Source organism: Phaethon aethereus (genome assembly GCF_964289735.1).
Source record: "Phaethon aethereus genome assembly, chromosome: 1".
In the NCBI taxonomy this organism is placed as follows: Eukaryota; Metazoa; Chordata; class Aves; order Phaethontiformes; family Phaethontidae; genus Phaethon; species Phaethon aethereus.
The window spans coordinates 192,144,443-192,164,904 of record NC_138575.1 but is presented as its reverse complement, the minus strand read 5'-3'; the positions used below and the strand labels follow the sequence as shown (position 1 = coordinate 192,164,904).

The 20,462-nt window shown below is 38.1% G+C and overlaps 1 protein-coding gene across 1 annotated transcript in view; it reads left to right on the top strand.

Moving 5' to 3' along the window:
- Positions 1-368: 368 nt before the first annotated feature.
- INTS6 (integrator complex subunit 6) overlaps positions 369-20,462 on the top strand; it is a gene marked incomplete at both ends in the record, with an annotated part of 46,050 nt that continues 25,956 nt past the window's right edge. The window contains 3 exons of the mRNA XM_082002749.1: positions 369-479; positions 703-780; positions 1,556-1,705. Coding sequence (XP_081858875.1) covers positions 369-479; positions 703-780; positions 1,556-1,705 — 339 coding nt within the window. The remainder of the gene's footprint in view (positions 480-702; positions 781-1,555; positions 1,706-20,462) is intronic.

The following is a 20,462-nucleotide window of genomic DNA, read 5'->3' as shown; positions in this document are numbered from 1 at the left end:
AGTAACATCAACAGGGGGAGGGGAGGGCGGGCGGTGGAGGAGGAAGGTGGTCGGGGGGGAAGGTTAGCAGCAGCGCAGCCCTATCCGCCTCTCCCTCATAAACCAGCCTGTGTCGGGCTGAGCAGGCCCCTCACACAAAGGAGGGCAGGGCAGGCAGCGCTGACCCCCCCTTCCCCCCCGCCTCGGCAGAGGGGCAGCGGGGAGGCGCCCTTCCCCGTGCAGAGCACTCACAGCCACTTACTCCTCTCCTGTCCCCCATCTTCTTCTTCTCTTCTTCTTCCCCCACCCCCCCACCCCGCCCCGCGGTTCTCCCCTCAGCCCCCCGCCCGCTGTCCATGTAGCCGCCCGGCCGCCGGCCCCTCCGCACTATGCCCATCTTACTCTTCCTGATAGACACGTCCGCCTCCATGAACCAGCGCACCCATCTGGGCACCACCTATCTGGACATAGCCAAAGGCGCTGTAGAGACTTTCATGAAGGTACCGGCTCTGCCTTTGCGAGAGGAGGCGAGAGAGAGCGAGAGTGACTGCGCGGGGAGGGGAGGGGGAGGCAGGGCGCGGGGGGCTGCCTGGGCTGGGGGCGCGGGGCGAGGGCGGGCGGGAGTGCGTGTGTGTGCGGGCAGGGAGGGGAGGGCCGGGCCGGGGGGCTCCAGCCGCACCGCCGCCTCTCGGCTCACTCTGTGCTTTGTCCCCCGCGCCGCAGCTCCGAGCCCGGGACCCGGCCAGCAGGGGAGACAGGTACATGCTGGTCACTTTCGAGGAGCCTCCCTACGCTATCAAGGTAACCCCCGCTCTCCGCCCCCCCTCCCGCCGCTCCCGCCCCCCCCGCCCCCCTCCCGGCCTCCTTCCGGCCCCTCCGCGCCGCCGCGGGCCGCTGCCGGCGGCCGCCCCCCCCGCCCGCCTCGCCCGGGCTGCCGGCGGTCCGGGGGAGCTCGGCACACACCGGCTCCAGCGGCGGCGGCGGCGCTGACATCAACATGGCCGACATTTTTTCCCTGTGTGTGGTGTGTGTGAGCAGCAATGAACTGTGGGGGATATTTATTCAAGTTGGGAGAAGTGACAGCAACTCCAAGGAGAGTTCAGCTCGCAAGGGGTGAGCGGGGGAAGGACCGACTTCAGCCCGAGGAGTGCGGACTCGGAAGGGGACGGGACTTCCCTCAGCCGCGCCGGGGCGGGGGGGCGGAAGGGGGCGGTGGGTCGATACGACACAGGACGGTGAACCTGTTGGAGGTCGCTTCACAATGCAGTCGCCTTCCATCTAGAAGGGGCTGTGGGAGAGCCGTGTAAAGAGCTGTAAGGTTTGTGCATCGGTGACTTCACAGAAATTTGTCCCGTGGAACAAATCCAAAATCGTCATTTGATAGATGAGGAGCTCTAAGGTTTAAGAGAAGTATATATTTTCGGGCTTTATGGAACAACACTAAATATTAGTAACTTCAGAGGTGCTTTGTTAGCATTTGTAGTGAGCTGCATGCAGCAAGGAAGGCACTTTGTAGTCTAACAGGAAAGCAAAGCTCATATCTGGAAAATAAGTCTTCTCACGTTTCTTTTTTCAGGCTGGCTGGAAGGAAAACCATGCAACGTTTATGAATGAACTGAAAAACCTTCAAGCTGAAGGACTTACGACTCTTGGCCAGTCCCTAAGGACAGCTTTTGATTTATTAAACTTAAATAGATTAGTAACTGGCATAGACAACTATGGGCAGGTAGGTTGACTATTAATAGGCAGAAAAATCGTAAAGCACAAACATCCCAGAGACAACAATTAGCTAATTGTCCAAAGTGGCATCTGCATGAAATACTCAATGGGGGCTTCTTCAAAATTAAGCACAGCTCAGATAGTTTGAAGAAATGCAGTCACTGACTATAGTTGGGTACCCAACTTTCTTTCTCTTGTTTTAACTATAGTTATTCCTCAGTTTTTAAACTGTGATGTAGCCTTCAAGTTGACCTAGTCAGTTAAACTTTGTCTTTTTTTTGTATCAAGTCTATGTTTCAGAACCTTAGCTGGTGAGCCTGGTGGGGTCATGAAAACTTTGCTTCCTCTATATAGTGCTGTATAATCAATTAAGTACAGTTTGGGAGATGAGCCATTTTTCTAACCACACTGCATGTCCAAAAATACTGAATGGAGCACAACTTTTTCAAAAACCTTTTTTTCCAGTGAGTTTACTACAGCTTTTCTCTGCATACCTGTATTTTTATAAACCTGCCTATTGTATCAGAGCCTTTAGAAGCTGTGCTTTTCTAATGTCTATATTGCAGCTATCCCTTTAAAGCAAGACTTCTTTTTGGGGTGGGCCAGCATTCTCTTGCTCAGTGGTACGAGTTGCTAAAAGACAGTAACTCTAGGTTAAACATGTGCTTTAGAAAGCGTACCCAGTTCTTTCTGGCACTGGATCAAGTCCTGGATTTGTTTTGCATAAAGAGGGCAAAGTGTATCATGTATTTTTCACATGGGACATACTAACTTGAATCTTCCTTTTTCCTTTGTTCTCATGTAATGCTCCCTCTGCTATCTGAGGATTGGTTACTGCTTTTGGTATTTAACATGGGAATGTGGTTGTGAAAATAAGTCCCCTTTCTCCCCCTCTCCTTTCCAGTCTAAGCAGAGCCTTAGATAACACGCCATATTCGTTTTGGAAGGAAATTTCTCTCATGTTGCATTGTATGGCTTTGCCACTAGGTGATCAAGCGAGCCTAAATATTTTTAGTATGCCAGTTTAGTGATGAAACTTTAAAAAAAAGAAAAGTGCTTGTTCCACACATAGGGTGTTTTTTTTGTCTATTTCCATCTGCTGTCATCATATACACCTGTGGGCTAACCTTTCCCATTTTCTGGTGTTTTTGTTTGGTTACATGAGCTATATGAAGCTTTTTTTAACACTTACCCACTGTAGGCACACACACAGAATACTTGCTCTTTCCTGTTGCTACTGATAGTTGTAATGTTCCAATTAAACCCCTGTCAAATAATTTGCTCTAAGTGAACCAGCTGTGATCAACTACTCAATCAAGTGGGCAGCTGAGTTGTCATGACTTTTGACTCACTGGTAGTGTTCATTACTGCAAATAGCTGCTCTTTGTCTGTGGAGCAATGACTTTGTCTGATCTGTTTTGGTTACAAGTCTCTATCTTGAACCCCCCTTTGCTTATGCATGTGTTTTGCTCTGTTCCACATGTGGAGCTGGCTGTTGAAGAGGTGTTCACGTGTGCAGTCAGGTGACTAAACAGAAATTCTTACTCTTTTTAGTGTCTGCAAAAATCGATGAATATATTGCAAGTGCCAGGTCATCTGCTGCTTAAGTCACAGGTTCCCATTTTGGCTCTACTAATCAAAGTAGCGGTTTTTCATAAATCAGATCAAATTCTGGAGCACTTAACTGGTCCTTCAGCACTTGCAGGATGAGATCCAGAGCAGTTAACTTCCCTCAACTTAACATTGGCTTTTGAGCACCATGTCATGTTATCCTGTCAACTTCCTACTGCCACCTAAAATTTGCTCAAGATAAATGGGTATTTAAACATACATGGTATGGGAAACTTATAAATTCAGGATAATAGAGGCGATCAGAATGCTCAGTTGCATTTGAAATAGTTTTCACTCAGAACATAAAGTGCTGATTCACTTTTTTTAAAAGCACCTACAAATATTAAGACCATAAAATAGTACTTAACTAAAATATAGCAGACAGATATTTGAAGAATGATTATCTTAGAGTGGGAGGAGAAGATATTACAAAAACGCAACATTTAGATGATCTTAGGTGTGCTATTACGTAATAAATTCAAACTCCTATTAAGCTTTCTCTGGGAAATTTCTCTGGCTTAACATCTTTTGACTAGTTACTTGTTTTTTTGTGTGTTTATAAGCTTCTAAGATATTTGCCAAGATCCACTTGTTTCACATGTATGAATTGTAAAAAGATTTTTGTCATACATACAAATGACAAGACATGATACAAGCTTGATGGGATTGTCTGCTTATATCATCCAACAGCATGATATCTTGTCCCCCTGCTGGGTATGAACTGTTTGTTTAAATGGCAGTGTGACTCACTATACTTGATTTCTTTCAAAGTAGACCAGAGTTCTCCATCAGCTGACTTCCTGAACAAGAGTGATGGCTGAATGGTCATTCTGAAATTGAGGAAAATCTCCTGCTTCATATTTTCCTGCAACATTAATGGATTTTTAATATGAGTGTTTATCATATTACTTTTTCAGTAAATAAGTACTGACAGTTGCTCATGAAGATTGAGTTACCAAGTGTACAGCTGTATTAGCTGATCATAGTATCTCACATTCAGATCTTAAAGGGACACTGTCAATGCGTTTAGATTGTCAAGAACCCAGAAGATTTTTTTGTAAGCTGTTTCTGATATTAATGCTATGATATGGCTTTATAAGCCCTTTGTCTTACCTAGGGTTGTCAGATCCATGTTTTTGTGAAGGTTTTTGTCAACAACAAATGATTTTGGAAAGGACACATATTTTAAAGTGACTATTTCTTTAATTTTTACAGCACTTTCAGACTGATAAATTCTGTATTAAGTTGCTTGAGTCCAGTAATAGTTATAGTTTTTTCCCCTGTAGTATGCTTTGTGATTATGATAGTGGAAGAATGAACCTTTAAGTAAGGTGTCAGCTTTTAGCGTTCGCTAAAAATAATGGTCCCCTTCACCTTCTGCATTCTTATAGAAAGCTTAGGAGAAAAATACAGGATTTGGATGCCTTCAAGAAGGTGGCAATTTAAATACATTAAGTTCAGTAAGGGCTCACTATCATATCATACAAAACATTGTACTTCATTAGCTAATGCACTTAGCTAATTGACTTCTCTCTGTCATATTTTCCCCAGTTCAGCTTCTCCATTGTTTCAGGCAAGTCTGAAATACCAAGCCTTTTATTAGCAGATTTTCTGTCCTCTTGGAATATGCTCATATATCATACAGCTATGGCTTGTTCAGCAGCAATCTGAACTGCATAGTTTTGACTGAGGCAAACGTGCAGCTCATTGTAGTTGATGGAAGGGTTAAATACTAACAGATGTGTTTCTGTGGAAACAGAAAACATGAAAAAAGTAGCTATTATTATAATACAGTAAAAATGTAAACAAATGGTTGAGCTGAGCCATCTATGTACTTCAATTTTTTGCAGTTTGTAGTGAAGTTTTTAAGACTGAGCTCTGAATCTAAGGTAGGTAAAATATGTATCAATGGTATTTTGATACTCTGGTGCAAAGGACCAACACAGCATTACCAAAACTTGAATCTGATGGATGTTTGAAATTGCTAAAGCTCTGATTCTCTGATATCCCATGTGTTTCACCTTGCCTATTGTTATTTGCATAATGAAGGTCTCTTACTTTTTTTTTTAGCAGTATTGCATAGAATGAGGTTTGAGAGGATAAAATGCACTTATCTGAGTGGATTTCAAAGTAGTTGAGTTGATCTATCAAGGTATTTTTCCAAAATTTTCCAGGATGAAATTTTGTTTTCATATTGCTGCTAGAAACAGAGCTTTTCAATAACATAAGCTTTTTATGAGCTTTTTATCTCACTGGGGTATCTTGCACATATTCTTCAGCATTGTAATTACTATTGATATGGTAAAACTGGCCTAGAGACAAGTTTGACTTTTAAACAAATTTAATGTAACGAAAGCCCATGCTAACTTAGTTGTTTTGAAACAGAAAAGCCGACTATAATGCTTCTGTAATCCAACTGGACTTAGGATAGGTATTTTTCATTCATAGTGATGAATAAGGTGTTCTCTGGATTTAGACTAATACAAGAAACACTGTTTTGGTGACTTACCAGGCTGTGTGCAGTCTTGGTGAAAGCCTTTTCTTCTGCAGTGCATTTCACATACGTACAAAACCATAACTAAGAAATTCTGAGAGAAACTAAAATCCAAATGGAATTCAACTGATTAAAAATATTTTTGGAACTTAAAAATATGCTAAGGGCTGGTAAGACTGATTTCTGACCTGGAAGTTGGAAGGTGTCCTGCATATAATGGCATTGTTTTTAAACACCCCATTTTTTTTTCCCAGGGGTTTTAGTCATACCATGTCCAATCTTAGGTTAACTGCTACTTTATAGTTCTCTCTAAATATATGGTTAGAGCCATTTGTAGATACAGTAGCAGTATTGTTGATGTGTTCACACAGTAAAACTTAGTGTTCATCTGTAGCGATCAGCATGTTTTGCCATAGTGGCTTAAATACTACAGTATTCCAAATACATGTACCTAGGAGATGAAATCTAATTGTGCTTGTAGGCGCACGACAGCTTTAAGTCACACATTGTGGACTGACTCCTTGCTTATGTGCTTATCTGTGTCTAAGATCTACTGAGCTTAAAAAACCTCCAATAATCACACATATGAAATACTGTCCCCTGACATTGCATACATTATGCTTTTGTAGTGATACATTCTGTTTTCCTTAAATTGTTGAGCAGTTTTATTTTCCAGTTGGTTTTGGAGGATTGTAACTGGATTTCCTTGCTTTCACAAGTCAAAATCCTTTGAGCATGACTTTTGTCTTGGCATTCTGGGGTCATAAACACTGCACTGGAATGGCCTGTGTTGAGTGTGCATCCAAATTTGGAACCAAAGTTTAGGTTAGCATTTCCTGCTTTGTCATGCTGGCACAGTTGCACAGGCCGTTTGCTTCTCATATTGGTAGAGGTAGAGGTTTGCACTTCTGGAGCAGCTCTCCCATTCTCTTTTTTTCCTGCTTCCCCAACAAAACCAAATGGGAGAATTTCAGAGAGTAGAAAACAATATAGCATGCTTAAGCATGGTAACGGCAGAAATACATATAAGAAAGGATTTCTCATAGTTTCCTGTCTTCTGTGGAATAGAAGTGGTTTTAACGTAAACCTATATGACTTAGTGCCAAAGACCTATATGTGAAGTGCTGGTGAAAGTCAGTCTTTCTCACCTCCTACATGATGAAATTAAGCATATTGCTTCCACTTTATACTTTTTAGGCTGTGACCTTTAAACGTGCCATCTTGTCTGCTCTTGAAATGTTTGCAATTTTTTAGCTAATTTTGTTTTATAGTATCCTTTAATGAGAGCTATGGCAAGCACTGTTGCAAGTGATTTTTCATCTTGCAGGATTGAACTGCATGTCTTTCAGCCTTCCCAGAGCAACAAAGTTCATGGAAAGTCTCAGTAATAATAATCACATCATACTTAAACTTTCTTAAAATCACTTGTCTGGTTCTAATCCAGTATATTTTTAAAGAAGAATTTAAAAGTTAAACAAGCTTACACAAAGTACTTTATTTTTTCCAATGAAAATGGTCTCATCAATCTGTTTCAGTAGCAGAAAGAAGTGATATACTTCCTCGTGTTCTGAATATCAAATATGCTTTGACGACTTTGAATCTTCAAGTACTCAGTATTTCAATAAACTTGATTTGGAAGGGGCAGTGCCATGACATGTTTGTTACGGCTTTGCATTTTAAGGGTCAGGTGAGTGCATTCATGCTGCCAAAGCTTAAGCAGATGATACAGATGTCTGTCTCTGGTTGGTATTCTTGGTTTCACTAAAAAGTCGTCAGAGAAAGTCTGAGGATAGTTAGGAGTACCAAAATTTTATCTCTTGGCTTGACTTTCTACCTGGAACACTTTATTTGCCTCAGGTCATTATAGACTTCTTGGATTTACTGGCTTTCTTATTTGGGTGCTTAAAGGTACATGCCCCATAGTTGAAGTATTCTTGTCTTTTTGAAATGTACTTGCACTTCATCACACCCAATTGTCAAGGAGGCAAAGCAAATACATATAGATAAAGAGCCAGGAGTTTGGTTATCTTGTGAAGCACAAGTATTTATTTTATTTTTTTTCAGTGTCTTTGTCTTTATGTTTATTCACTTTAAGCTTGTTTTCACTTTTCTTACTGAATACTTACATTCAGTCTTGGATTTCTGTTGTAGACAGTCCATATCTCTGAAGCTTGAAGGGAAGAACTGTTATTTTTGTATGTGTCTGAATTTTAATTCAACTGAGGCTCAGTTGAAACTATGATTGTGTTGCTTGAGTCTCTTACTTGCTGTTGCTTTTTTCCTGTAGTGCATTCTGTACCTTTAACAACATAGTGAATCTTTTAGTTCATAGAATACTCTCATATCTGCATCTCCCTCTTAAAGATTGTATTAATGTTTCCACCTCATGCTGTGATTTTTAGCACCATGTTTGGCCCTTTTTTCAAGTTGTTTTCACCTGTTGTTTATGCAACAGATTGGAATTTCGTATAATTTGTGGGCATTAGTAGCTAGCTAATACAGAACTCTTATCAAATATCCGGTTTGCATTGCATGATTACAGTGCGAAGTTTAATTGTCTGAAGTATAGACCAGTCTCACTTAAAGAAAAATTAATACTGCAGATAGGAGATAATGGTTATATGTGTATGTAGGATAAATCTTTCCTATTAAAAGATCCTTGATTTTTTTTAAGTGGACTATCCTGTGAGCCTTTAGAGATTTCTGGTGGTCCTGTAGTATATTTCCATGATGTCTAGAAAGGATATCACATGTTCATGAAGTGTTTTTTATTATCAGCATATTTTTACTATTATAATTCTGAATATTGACAGCAAACGGGATTTCAGATTCTTTATTATTGCCTGTATATTTTGGAAGATATCCTTTCACAAAGAAATAGGTATGTATTTAATCACTCAGATACCATAAAGTTGGCCCCTAATAGACTAGATTTTAAAAAAATGTGTAGATAATTTCAGTCTTACATTAATGAGAAATCAAGTATCTGTTATCTAAGCACCTGTTGTTTTCATTCTAGAGATAGTGTCTCTGCCTCAGTTAATTGATTTGCCCTAGCTTATATAAATCTACAGTCCGCTATAGATTGAAGCCTAAATTTTTCCGGTGGGGAAACTAGGTTAGTGCCTACAGCTGAATTAAAATAGACAGGTAAAAAGTTGCTGGCTGCAAGGTATGACAGTAACCTTAGTCAGGAAGCTTGAATGACTATGACTGGAACACTGAATAGGTAAGGGTGCTCTTTGTAGGAGAGGACAAGAGGATTTGTCAAAATCTGATCCTACTCTAGTTATTCTAATATGGGTGGTAAGTGTGGATCTTGCAGCACTGCAGTGGTAGATAACTGGTGTAGCAGATAAGTAGTTGTTGATTATGTCTAACATAGTTCTGTGGCTTTAACATTGGAGGTCTTTTAGAAGACTGATGTAGCAGGAACTGCAGTGCAGGTGATGTCTCTAGTATGGGGGTTTGACAGTGATTCAAGAACATACAATTGAAAATGATGCTTAATGTCTTCTTGTTGACTTGGCTGGGAAACTTTTCCCCGAATTATCACATTTGGTGTCTGCTCAGTGTAGGTACTCCCATTTCCTTTATAGGGTTGTTTTCTATCTACATGTAACTGCTACTGCTTGTGGAGAGCAGGGTGTTAATCTGATTTTATCCAGTAATAATGTTTAGGATAAATGATCTGAATACAGTGTGCTCTTTGTCAATGTCTCCTTGAGCCAAAAAGCTACATTGAACAAATCCGGAATATTTGTCATTGGAATCAATTTAGGGTACTGACATTCTTTTTTGATGCTCAGCATACATAATATGAGTGGCCATCTCTCTATTCCACCAATATGCCCCGCCCTGGGCTTTGAATGCTGACTTGATTTTATGCATCTATATGTAAGACATATCCAGCCTAGCTGCCTGCTCTGCTCCTGAACTTACGGCCTCTCATGTGTTCATAATTGTGCCAAGCTTGCTTCAAGTTGTGAGTGTGACTTCATATAGTAAAATAAATCAGTGATTGATTCAGATCCTTAATAAGCTGGACTGTGAACTATAGTGGCTCAGAATCTGTTCTAAAACAGCTGAGTTGCTCCTGCTGTAGTGGTGATAAACTCAAGGAGGGAGTTGGAGGGGAGTCTTGGGGCAGTTATTCAGAAGAATTGCCCTATGTTCATGAGTCAATAAGCTGTTTTCAATCAGCTTGTCAGTACTCTGGATTGATAACCCCCAAAAAGGTGGGGGAGAATTTTGTATACAACTCTCTCTTTGGCTTTTACCCGTGGTGGGTTTTTTTGGTGGTTTTTTTTTTGTGCTTTTGCTGCTCAGTGTGCTGGCAACTGTGAGATTCATTACCCCTCTCCAGTATATGGAGAACAGAGGCCTGGCTTAGCACTGTGAATTGCACTGACTGAGCCAGGACTAGCTATGTAAAGTCACTGCTGTGAAGCAGAAAGGCTGCGGTAATTAGGGACTTGATCCAAGGCTTGACAAGGTCAGTTATTTTTGGAATAAAACATTCAGAAATATCTTCAGAAATTATGACTAAAATCATCTTTAAACCCAGATTCTTTGGGGCTGACTTGAAAGTTATGTTTGGTATGGATGGTTATTTTATTTTTTTTTGTTAAGTTTCCAAAAGCCCAAATATAAACTATTTTTAGCAGCTTGCGTTTACTATATTCAGTCAAATAACGTTGGAAACCACCAGGATTTGTTGTTTGATTTATCCAATTTCACATGATTCCAGTAGTGATTCATTTACTAATCTGTAACTGATAAGTGCATCTTTTTTTTTAAGTGACAGTTTCTATTACCTTAAAAATAAGGTACAAGTTATGATCAAAGTTGCTTTGCTGCTTATGTATTTCAATTAATTTAATGTAAGGAAAAGTTGAAGTTCTTCCCTCTTTGGGATTATCATGTATCTGTCACATCAGTCCTTACATGTTTCAAAAGTTAGTGGCTTTTCATTCTTCATTTCAATACTGTTCTTTGCTGTTTAGTTACTTGCTAGAATTCACTATATGTGAAGTCCATTCTATGTTTTGTTTGTGTCTCTCTTTGTTTTGTTTTGTTGGGGTTTTTTGAGAATGTCACATAATTGTGAAAGATTCAAGGACTGAATTGTTTTTGAAACTTACCAAGCACCTCATCTAAATGGGAGCACTTAGAAGTTAATCAAGTTATCACTTATATGATATGTTATTTAGAACTCAATTAAATTCGTTCTTTGATGAAAGAAACAGGACAAACCTTTATACTAAACTGGCATTTTTGAAACTGTGACTTAGTAATGTTGAGAACTCTGTGATTTAGGCACATGCAGACATCAAAGTGTCTCGAGACTTTAAGTTTGATCTCTTAGTAAATCCTACCATGTGTTTATTGTTCAGTATGAACATAGTGTAAAAATGCTTCCTTGACACACATCCCTTCCATTTTCACATTTGCACTATTCAATATGGAGATTCTGTATTCCAAAATTATCCCTTCTTGCATTGAATCTCCTTTTCAGGCTGCTTTGGCTTGCTTTTTTGGTTTTCTTGCTGTTAGTTTTGGTTTTGTTCTTAGTTTGAGAACAAAACTTACAATTCCAAAATGACTGAAGTTGCACAATTAAGTAGTCTTTAAGTAGTACATTCAGTGCCAGACATGAGAAGGCAGAATGTGTAAATTTATGAGCATCTAGAAACATGATACTAAGCACAGAGAATTTTTTCATTGCACTTTTCAAGATGGAAATGCAATGAAATCATTGCCTATAGAACAAAAACTTGCAAGCTCAGGCAAAACAAGCAGCTGATATGCTTAAATATATTTCTATGGGGGTTTTTTGTGTTTGGTTTTTTTACAAAGGATTTGGTGTCTTTTTTTTCTTACCCAATTCAGATAGCTGTTTTGTCTCTGTAGTATTTTTAATAATAGTGATATATGACTAGATCTTTGATTTTTACTGTAGGGCTTCCAGACTGGGCAGGACAAATATAGATGACGTACGTTTGGAGCTTCGGTAGTTAACTGAAGCCATAAATTACTATTTTTTTAAAAAAAGATTTAAAAAAAAATATTTTTAAAAAAATGCTTAGGACCAAAATGCTGAGGAACAAGTGACTTCTTCATCCCATTTATTTTCCTAAATACCTTACATTTCCTTTTGCTTTGTGGAACTTCCATAGCCTGTGTTATGGAGACAGTGGTTGTTTCAAGGATGTTCTCTTCATTCTTATATTCTGTAACTGGTGTGCTGAGTAGTTTCATTTCTGGCTTAGTTTTAGGAAAAGTCTGCTGTTGCACTTGTGTTCTACTTTGAAAACCTTTTGTTAACTGTTTAATTTTTTGTTTGTTTGTTTTAACCTGCAACTCATTTTTTCCAGTCACCTGAAATACAGAAAGCTTCATTTGTACCACTGAATCGGTGTCCTAACTGCATGTGTAAAAATCATTTTACCTACTGCTAATCTGTAGTGCCAGTAAGGGATGAAGCAAAAACCATGTAACTACCTTGTAATCCTCCATAGACATTCCAAATAAGAAACTGTGATTAGTGCATGTCTTGGGCATTGGAGTAACTCTTAGGTATTTGTCATGTAGTTAACTAAAGAATTGTCTAGGACATGAAAATTACTTTGCCTATAATAACCTTGCTCTAGCCTATAGGGAAGGATAGCTGTACTTAGCTGAATTCAGGTTTTAGCATTTCCTCACCTCATGGAGGAAAGGTCTTTTATGGTAGCCATCCTTACTGCAAAATTGCTGCCTTGATACCTTGACTTTCAGAGTGTGAATGAGTGCAGGAGAAATCCTGGCTGCTTGAACAGCATTTTCCATTTCCTTGGGGGAAAAAATGGAGACTTAATGGAAGCATGAGTTCAGACCTTGATAAATTCTGGGAGACTTTCTTAAAACTGTTTTTTGAGGTCGTCTTCAGAAGATAAGATCATTTCAGACAGATTGAATACTATCTTTTAGCTTCAAAAAAGAAGCGTATGTAATACAGTTGAACGTGTGTGGCTGAGCCTTCCAAAGGATGGGCAGTTAGCAGCAAAAAAGGGGAAAGGGAAGTGATAGTATGTGCTGTTCCTGGTGTCAGAAACTATGAACTCACTGTTGGATTAAACATAGATGAAAAGACTAGAGTTCAGTAACTGATTACTTTTTATGTGTGTTTATACAATCATTTAGGGTTTTTGAGGTATACATAATTATAGAAAAGAGGTATTTACCTGTTTATATGTATTTTGAGATAGTATTCAAACAGAGCATGCGGCATGTTTATCTCCTTGTTACTCGATCACCTCCTCCAAGGATAGATTTTATTAACTTGTGCCCCCTCTGCTGGCTAATTTTCCAATTACAAAGTAAAAATACAAGTTTACATAGGTGAGGTACTCTCTGATATGCTATTTTTGCGAAACATCAATTCATAAAAGTCGCTTTTATGGGAGTAAAACTACAATGAAAACCATGTGAGTCCTAATTTGTGAGAGTCAGTGGTGGTGTTGAGAGTTGGTGTTTTCATAGTGTATAGTTCTTGTCACATGCTCAGTGAAGACTCCAGCATTTGTCAAACCTGTTTCTTTCCCTCATCCCTCAGTCAAAGAGGTTTGGTGTTTTTACACATCCTATGTGAGTATGTTTTTTCATATACAGAGGAGCTAGATCTTTATGGTTCTTGGGACTACGGAGGACTACACTTTGAGCCTCTAAAACCTGCTACTATCATTTGCATTTCTGATAGTAGTCACTTTCCCCTCAAGATGTGGAGCGCTCTTCTTTTGGCTCTAGTAAGGGTCTCTCTCAAATTACCGTTAACTGGTGATTAATTTACCTGTGTTTTTCCTAAAACCTGTCTTTGAGGGTGAGGTAGTATTCCCAGCTGCCTAGCATAAAGAGGAGGTAGAGTGTCAGTCCTTCCATCTTGGTTACTGCAGGGAGAACAAAAAGGTGTCAGTGTTATGATAATGTATGTCTGTACTGCAGATGTTTGTGGACTAGAGTCATTGGTAAGAATCCTCCTGCAGCCCTTTCAGCAAAACTCTGGATACTTTTTTCTTGGTGGTAGTATAATTCCTGGAATAGTGTTTCATTAGGTTGTTTCATAAGATTCCAATCTGTGACCGATCTGGTGTCTATCTTTGCCATTAATCAGGCATCAAGGGAGATTTCTGTTTTATATTAAAATTTCTTTTCTGACTTGAAAACTTCATAACAGACTTCAAAACACTTATAGTCTGTGTAAAACTCAAATTGGTTAGTGTAGCTTTCGTTGAATTTTCTTCTGAGGCTTCTGAAAATGATCTTGAAATACATCTGCTGTACAAATATCTGATCATTTGCTAGTAAGACAGAATTGCTACCACTGCAAAACTGTGTTGTCTATTGAATAATCAACAGCATCAAGGGAATATATCAAAACCTTACGGACAGCTAAACAGAGACAAGTTAGCAACTGTCTTTGTGCATGAAGCCTGGATTGTCAGACATCTCAATCCCATACAGAATTCTAGTATGTTCTTCAGTTTTTACTCATTCAGGCTGAAATTGTAGAAGTCTTTCTGCCACTTAAGTGGTTCCTATTTACGGGGTCAGTTTCTATTCTAAAACAGCCGTAACAAGCTTAAATATGGTTTCAAAGCTGTTTTTATCATGCAGGTTCAGTCACTTGGATCACACCATGATACAGGTCAGAGGTGCTGTACTTTTCAGCCTGGCCACAGAATCATGGAGCTCCTGTGGCATATCCTGTGAGAAGTGAGATTTATCAAAGCTAATTTTGTCGTAGAACCTGACTGCCTGCCTTGCTCTTTTTTCCCCCCAGTGTATTCTTCCTGGTCTTCTGGTAGAACACAGAGTTTCATAGTGTGTTTGTGCTAAGTATTAATTAGGTGATATGCAATATAGCTTCGTCTGGGAAAGCTTCCATTTAAAGACATTTTGTATCTTATCAAGTAGTAGGAAAGGATTCACTATGAAGTAGAAAGCATATTCATTCCTGAGTACTATAGTGGGTAAATATATGTGCATGATTATGGTGCATGTCTACATATATTTGAAAAAAAATCTTAAAGGCACAGTTGTTTTTGTGAAGAGTTACATTGCCAATTATAAATTCACTGAAATACTGCTATGATGCCGGTGTGTTTAACTGCTTTTGTGGCTTGGGAAACAACTGTGTGAATGAATAAAATACAATTGATTCTATAGGTCATTGAATCGTTTATGTTGGAAAAGACCTTTAAGATTGAGTCCAACTGTTAACTTAGCACTGCCAGGTCCACCAGTTTGTAGGTCTTCACAACTGTATTGATTGGTTCTTCAGGGTTAGTAGAAAATAGTCAACGTTGCTGAAAATGCAAGTGTGATGAGTAACAAGTTGCACAAGATGCTACAGTTTTTAGGCAGCTGACTATCAGAGCATAGAGCAGCTGTTAAATACCTCTGTGTACTTGGCTGATAGTGTTCTGCCTTGAGCAATGAAGGGGAAAGTAATAAATGTTAAGTTTGTTTTAGACATTTCATGGTTTTGCTAAAGTGTAACTAAATTTCCTAAGAGACAAAAAGTAAGTGAAAACTATGATGGATTTGGACCATCTGTTTTAGTTTGTTGAAATTCAAGATCGGGGTTTCAGTGTTTTTTAAGCTGTTATCAGGGTTTTTTTTAAAAAAGCTTTAAAGCTAATAATTTTCCTATGATTCTGACTTTTAGATTTCTTTTTAAACTATTGTTTTTGAACACTGGTTGCTCACAGATTTTCATGAGTGGTTATGAGAATCTTGACCTTTTAAATTTAAACCTGATTGAATCAAAAAAACTGATAGTGCACTTTTGTATTTCCTGGTCAGATGACTAAATTTACTGGCAGTTAGGGCTGATACTTCTGAAAATAAAAAAACTCTGCTAAGGTAATATAATGTATGATGGGTGTGCAATACAACTTTTGTTAAATTTTGTGATTTACTGGAATGAAAGCATACCTTTTAGACATTTGATTGTGATCTGAAAATGAGTTTTTTCCAGTGATTAGTGATGTGTTCTGTTAAAAATATGCACTTTATTTCCTTCACATTTATTTTCAACTTGTAGCCTTTCTTGGGCATGAAGCTTTTGTACTACTAAATACTTATTTCTTTTTATAGTAGTTGCTTGTTGAACATGTCATTATAGTCTCTGACTTAGCTGAGGTAGAAACATGACCAAAAAAATGCCATTTCTTAAGTTTTTCAACACTTCTGACTCTGAAATGAATATTTAAATGTGTGCATTGAGAGAACAGTTGTCTTAAATCAATTTTCTCTTACTGCATGTATAATATTGCATATTTGCACATCTAAAGGTCACAGTAGCTCTTGAATTGCTTTACCTGTACACTTTGAAGAAGGAAAAAAAAAAAAAAATCCATGAATGTATTAATCAGTCATGCTGAAACTTGTTGCTAAACTTACTTGCCTACAGAAGTGAATTCTTTAGTTTTAAGAGTCTTTACCAGACAATAATATGTCCTGATAATTTGATACATTTCTGGCTCGATCTGAGGCTCCTTCTCAAGAACATCATGTGAGCTGGGGTGGGCTGGCTGTGTCTCTTACTGTGACCCTGTGTGAGCGATGCGGAGCTCAGTGGTGCTGGTATTTGTTTTGTATTGTCTGAGCGCAGAACTACTTCAGCTGGAGACTGAAGAAATGGCAACCAATGTCACTGAGTTGCTTTGTGATTTGGAACAGAGTGGTGCAGCTGTCAAATTGTTCAAAAGAATGTGTGTTGTGTAACAGATAACTTAGTTTTAGGGCTTTGAACCTCCTGCTTGTTTCTTTTTAGTCTAGCAAACTTGCAAGATTGCCCTCACGTTGAAACTGACTTTTAAATAACTTTCTTCCAAAAAGAGGTGTGTGGATTTTTTTTCCTCCTTGGGGCATATATGTTCTTGTAAATGCAGATTGTAGGTGAATGAAAAAACCCTCCTGTACCACATTGCAGTATTTGGTGATTGAACAGAATAATTGTCCTTTAAAACCATAGATGCTTCTTCCTTAGTTCTTTTTCTACCACTGCCAGGAACCTTCAAAGAGAAAAGTGTGTTATTGAAAAAAATTTGTAGTCAGATGACTCTAGCACTTACTTGGACTGAGAAGGATACCAAATGAGTCAGTTTGCCGACATGACCTATTACCTGAAGTCCCCATGGGAGCTAGTTGCCAACTGAATTTTCAGCTAGAAAAATAAGTATTTTTTTTCCCAAACTATTTGTTTATAAGCAAATCTATTTAAAAATAAGAGTTTAGAATAAAACTTGAAAATACTTTTCAATTTACTGTAGCCTCAGTAGTAAATTTGGACTCAAACTGCCACAGTTTAAATATAGCAGTTGAGTTTCTAGGTTCTGAAATGTTTATCCACTATCAGTGATTATAATCTATCTGAAAACAGATAACACAAGAAAAGAAGTATCTTTGTATGCTTGTTAGAATAGACCTATATAATGCTGGCTTAAATTGTGAGTGATGCCCTTTTGTTTCCCAAGGTATTGGTACTGAGGCCGAGTTGATCTTTACCCTACTTACTTAAAGAACTCAGTGTTTCACACTTTCTATCTTTGACTTTCCTGTGTGGGAATGTAAGATGATACTAAAATTAGCTGCTGGATTATTTTTGCTCTTGAAATGAACAAAACCTCATGGTGATTAGTTAGTTGTCAGAGTAAGTCATAAACAAGCTTTTTATTTACACCTTGGTATGCTGAGCTGATTTCCAGTGCATTTCAGCATACCTGTAAGCAGCCAAAGAGCTGGTGGTGTATGCCCTGTTACTCACTGTTTTGCTGCATAACTACAATAATTGAGCTGTGCTGAACTGATTCCACATGCATTCGCAGTCAAGGGTGTTGCTACTTATTTTGGAGAATATGATTTTTCTAAGATGGGTAAATTTGTAGTGTCTTATTTTAATAGTATATTTCTAAGGAAGAGCAATAGAAAATAATTTCATGAGATTGAAATAAAGTTCTAAAACAGTAATTGACAAAACTACTGCAGTTTATTTTTAAAAATGGTAAGTGTAAGTCTTCTGGAATGTCATTTTGCCAAATTTATGGAAACATCTCAGTTTTGAGAGCTTTTTTTTTTTTTTTTTTTTTTTTTTTAGGCATACCTGACAATACCGGTTTTGTATTCCTTCATAGGAGTAGGATCAGAATAGTCTTTCAGAATTAATGACATGGAAATTTTTAGTAAAAAATGGTAAACCTCAATAATAGGCACTTTATCTGAAATTCTTCCTTGATATTTTCTGTTTCTGCTCCTTTAGGTGGAACATAGATACTCATTTCATGTTTCTAAATTGCATGGAGCTGTGAACCTAAGTGCAGCTAAGCAAACTGAGCTCTGTTCACTTGTCTTTGAATAATTCAGTGGTGAATTGTGTACTCTGTGACTTGATTTAATAAATTCTTTCTAAAAAGCATAGTATTTATAGCTGTATTGATGCGTTGATGAACTCACGATTACCGTATTTTCACACCTAGCTAGTGAGGGAGAGCTTTCAAGGGGAAGCTTTTCCTTATTACTTAAACAGGCGTGAAGTATGCTGCAACAGCATACTGCTAGTGTTTCCACAGTTGTCCTGTAGATGATACATGTAGAAATGTTAGTTACTTTGTCTTTGGGGTCAGAAATGCTCAAACCAGTTGAGCTCTGGCAGCAAATGAACGTTCTTGTTCTGGTAAAAAAGAGATTCTTGCTTTTGTAAATATGTTGCTATGAGAGTTGATTCCTGTTGTAAAAGGTAGATCATCTATTGTACAGGTAAAATGCTTGTGAAATTATAAAAGATAGACTGAGGGTGAAGTCATTTTTCCCTCAGATACTTTTCCTGGGGGTGCTTAAGCTTAGGATCTCTTGTTTCCTTCCTTACAGTTTCATAGTCATTCTGAGCCCAAAGTGTTTAAATTTAAGGCTCGTATTTCAGATGCATAAAATCAAGAAATATTGTAGTTGAGATACACAAAAGTGTTTATGATAATGAGGATATCTGGATAATAGGGGTTGTCAGAGACTAAATTTTTAATACTTATACCGGAATATTGACCTAAAGGACATTGCTTATGACATTCTAAATCTAAAATCCTGTTACTTTTATCAATTGTCAATTTATTTTTACAGTCATTTATTAGCAGTAGGTTTAGAGTATTTTTATGTTCAGTATTAATGAGAACAATATTCTTTTCCTCTAGTTAGAAACCCTGCTTTCAGTATTATTTCAGTGCAACATAATTAGCTTCCAGCTGATGTTTTGCAGTTGTGGTGAACTACTAGTTGGCAGAATAACATACCATAACTGTTCTTCAGAATTAAATAAGGCTAAATATTCTCAGGAAATTATTTTAATTAAAATTGAGTGTATTTTAAGAGTCCATAAATTCTTTTGAGTAATTGTTTATTGGATTATGAACTAGCTTAACTTTCATGGGAGAGGTTGCTTTTCACTGTTTAATTTTATTTTTGCATATTTTTTTTGTCTGTACTAATGGTATGCCATTTTAAAAAAATTTTAGGATTTTTGGCTAAGGTTTGAGAAAATCTTGAGCAAATAACTTTTTAATTTTTGTGCTGGCATATAGTAAATTGATCACTGTAAATGTGGTGTTGCCACTTCAAACTGGACACCCCTCACAAAAGATGTTTGAAATTGTTAGGTGGTATTTCTGTTCTAAGCACACAATTGGTAGATGATCCTTTATATTAAATGGGTTCTAAAAAATGGATTTAAAAGGTATTTTTCTTAAAACCTATTAGTTTTTCTCTCCATATTTTTAGAGTAAATTATAATCATTCATGAACTAGGCTGTGGGTCTAGTTGTGTTTTTCTTTATTGTTTCCTGGAGAAGAAAAACGAGACCTTAAGCTTGGCAATAGAAGGAGAGTTGGACCTACCAAACAAAAGCTTGCGGTGGCTTCTATCCAGTCTGTCTTTAACCTTAGCTTGAGTGGAATGTGCACCTGGGCTTGGAGTTGACATGTGCATGGATTACTTTGGGATCATCTTTTTCAGGAGGGGCAGAAGGCTCCTAGCATACTGGCGTTAGGAAAACAAAGTGCCAATAGCAAACCAAGGTTTTTTGTTATAGCTAAACTAGTTGAATGTCTTGGTGGGATCACAGAATGTCTTACCTTGTATATGTTTGTATCTTAAATGATTCATATAGAAAGTTTATGTTTCACATATTTGTTTCTGAAGTAAGTCTTGTGTGCATGGTTGAACCACTTTGGTCAAAATGTAGCTGGTATTATTCATGTCAGAGTTTTCCTTAATACATAGAGTATTAGTTCTCAACCTGAGGATCATGATCACAAGGTACTATGCAAATACTTTAGTTGGTCACACAGTAATTAAATTATGCATAAAATCGACCATGGAATAGGGGGAATTAGAAGTATCTCTGGCTGGAGGAGACAGTTACTCCTCTAAACAGCTGCTAGTTTGTCAGAATACTGCAGTACACATTGTTCTCAAAGTCCTGTGTTAGCCATTTTTTGTCATGTTTTTGTATGCATTATTGAATACAAATATATTGTGTCTAGCTTTACATGGCCTAACTGCAAAAAGACTCAGAAACCCATAGCACTGTACCATATAGTACATGAGGATAAATACCTCTGGCCT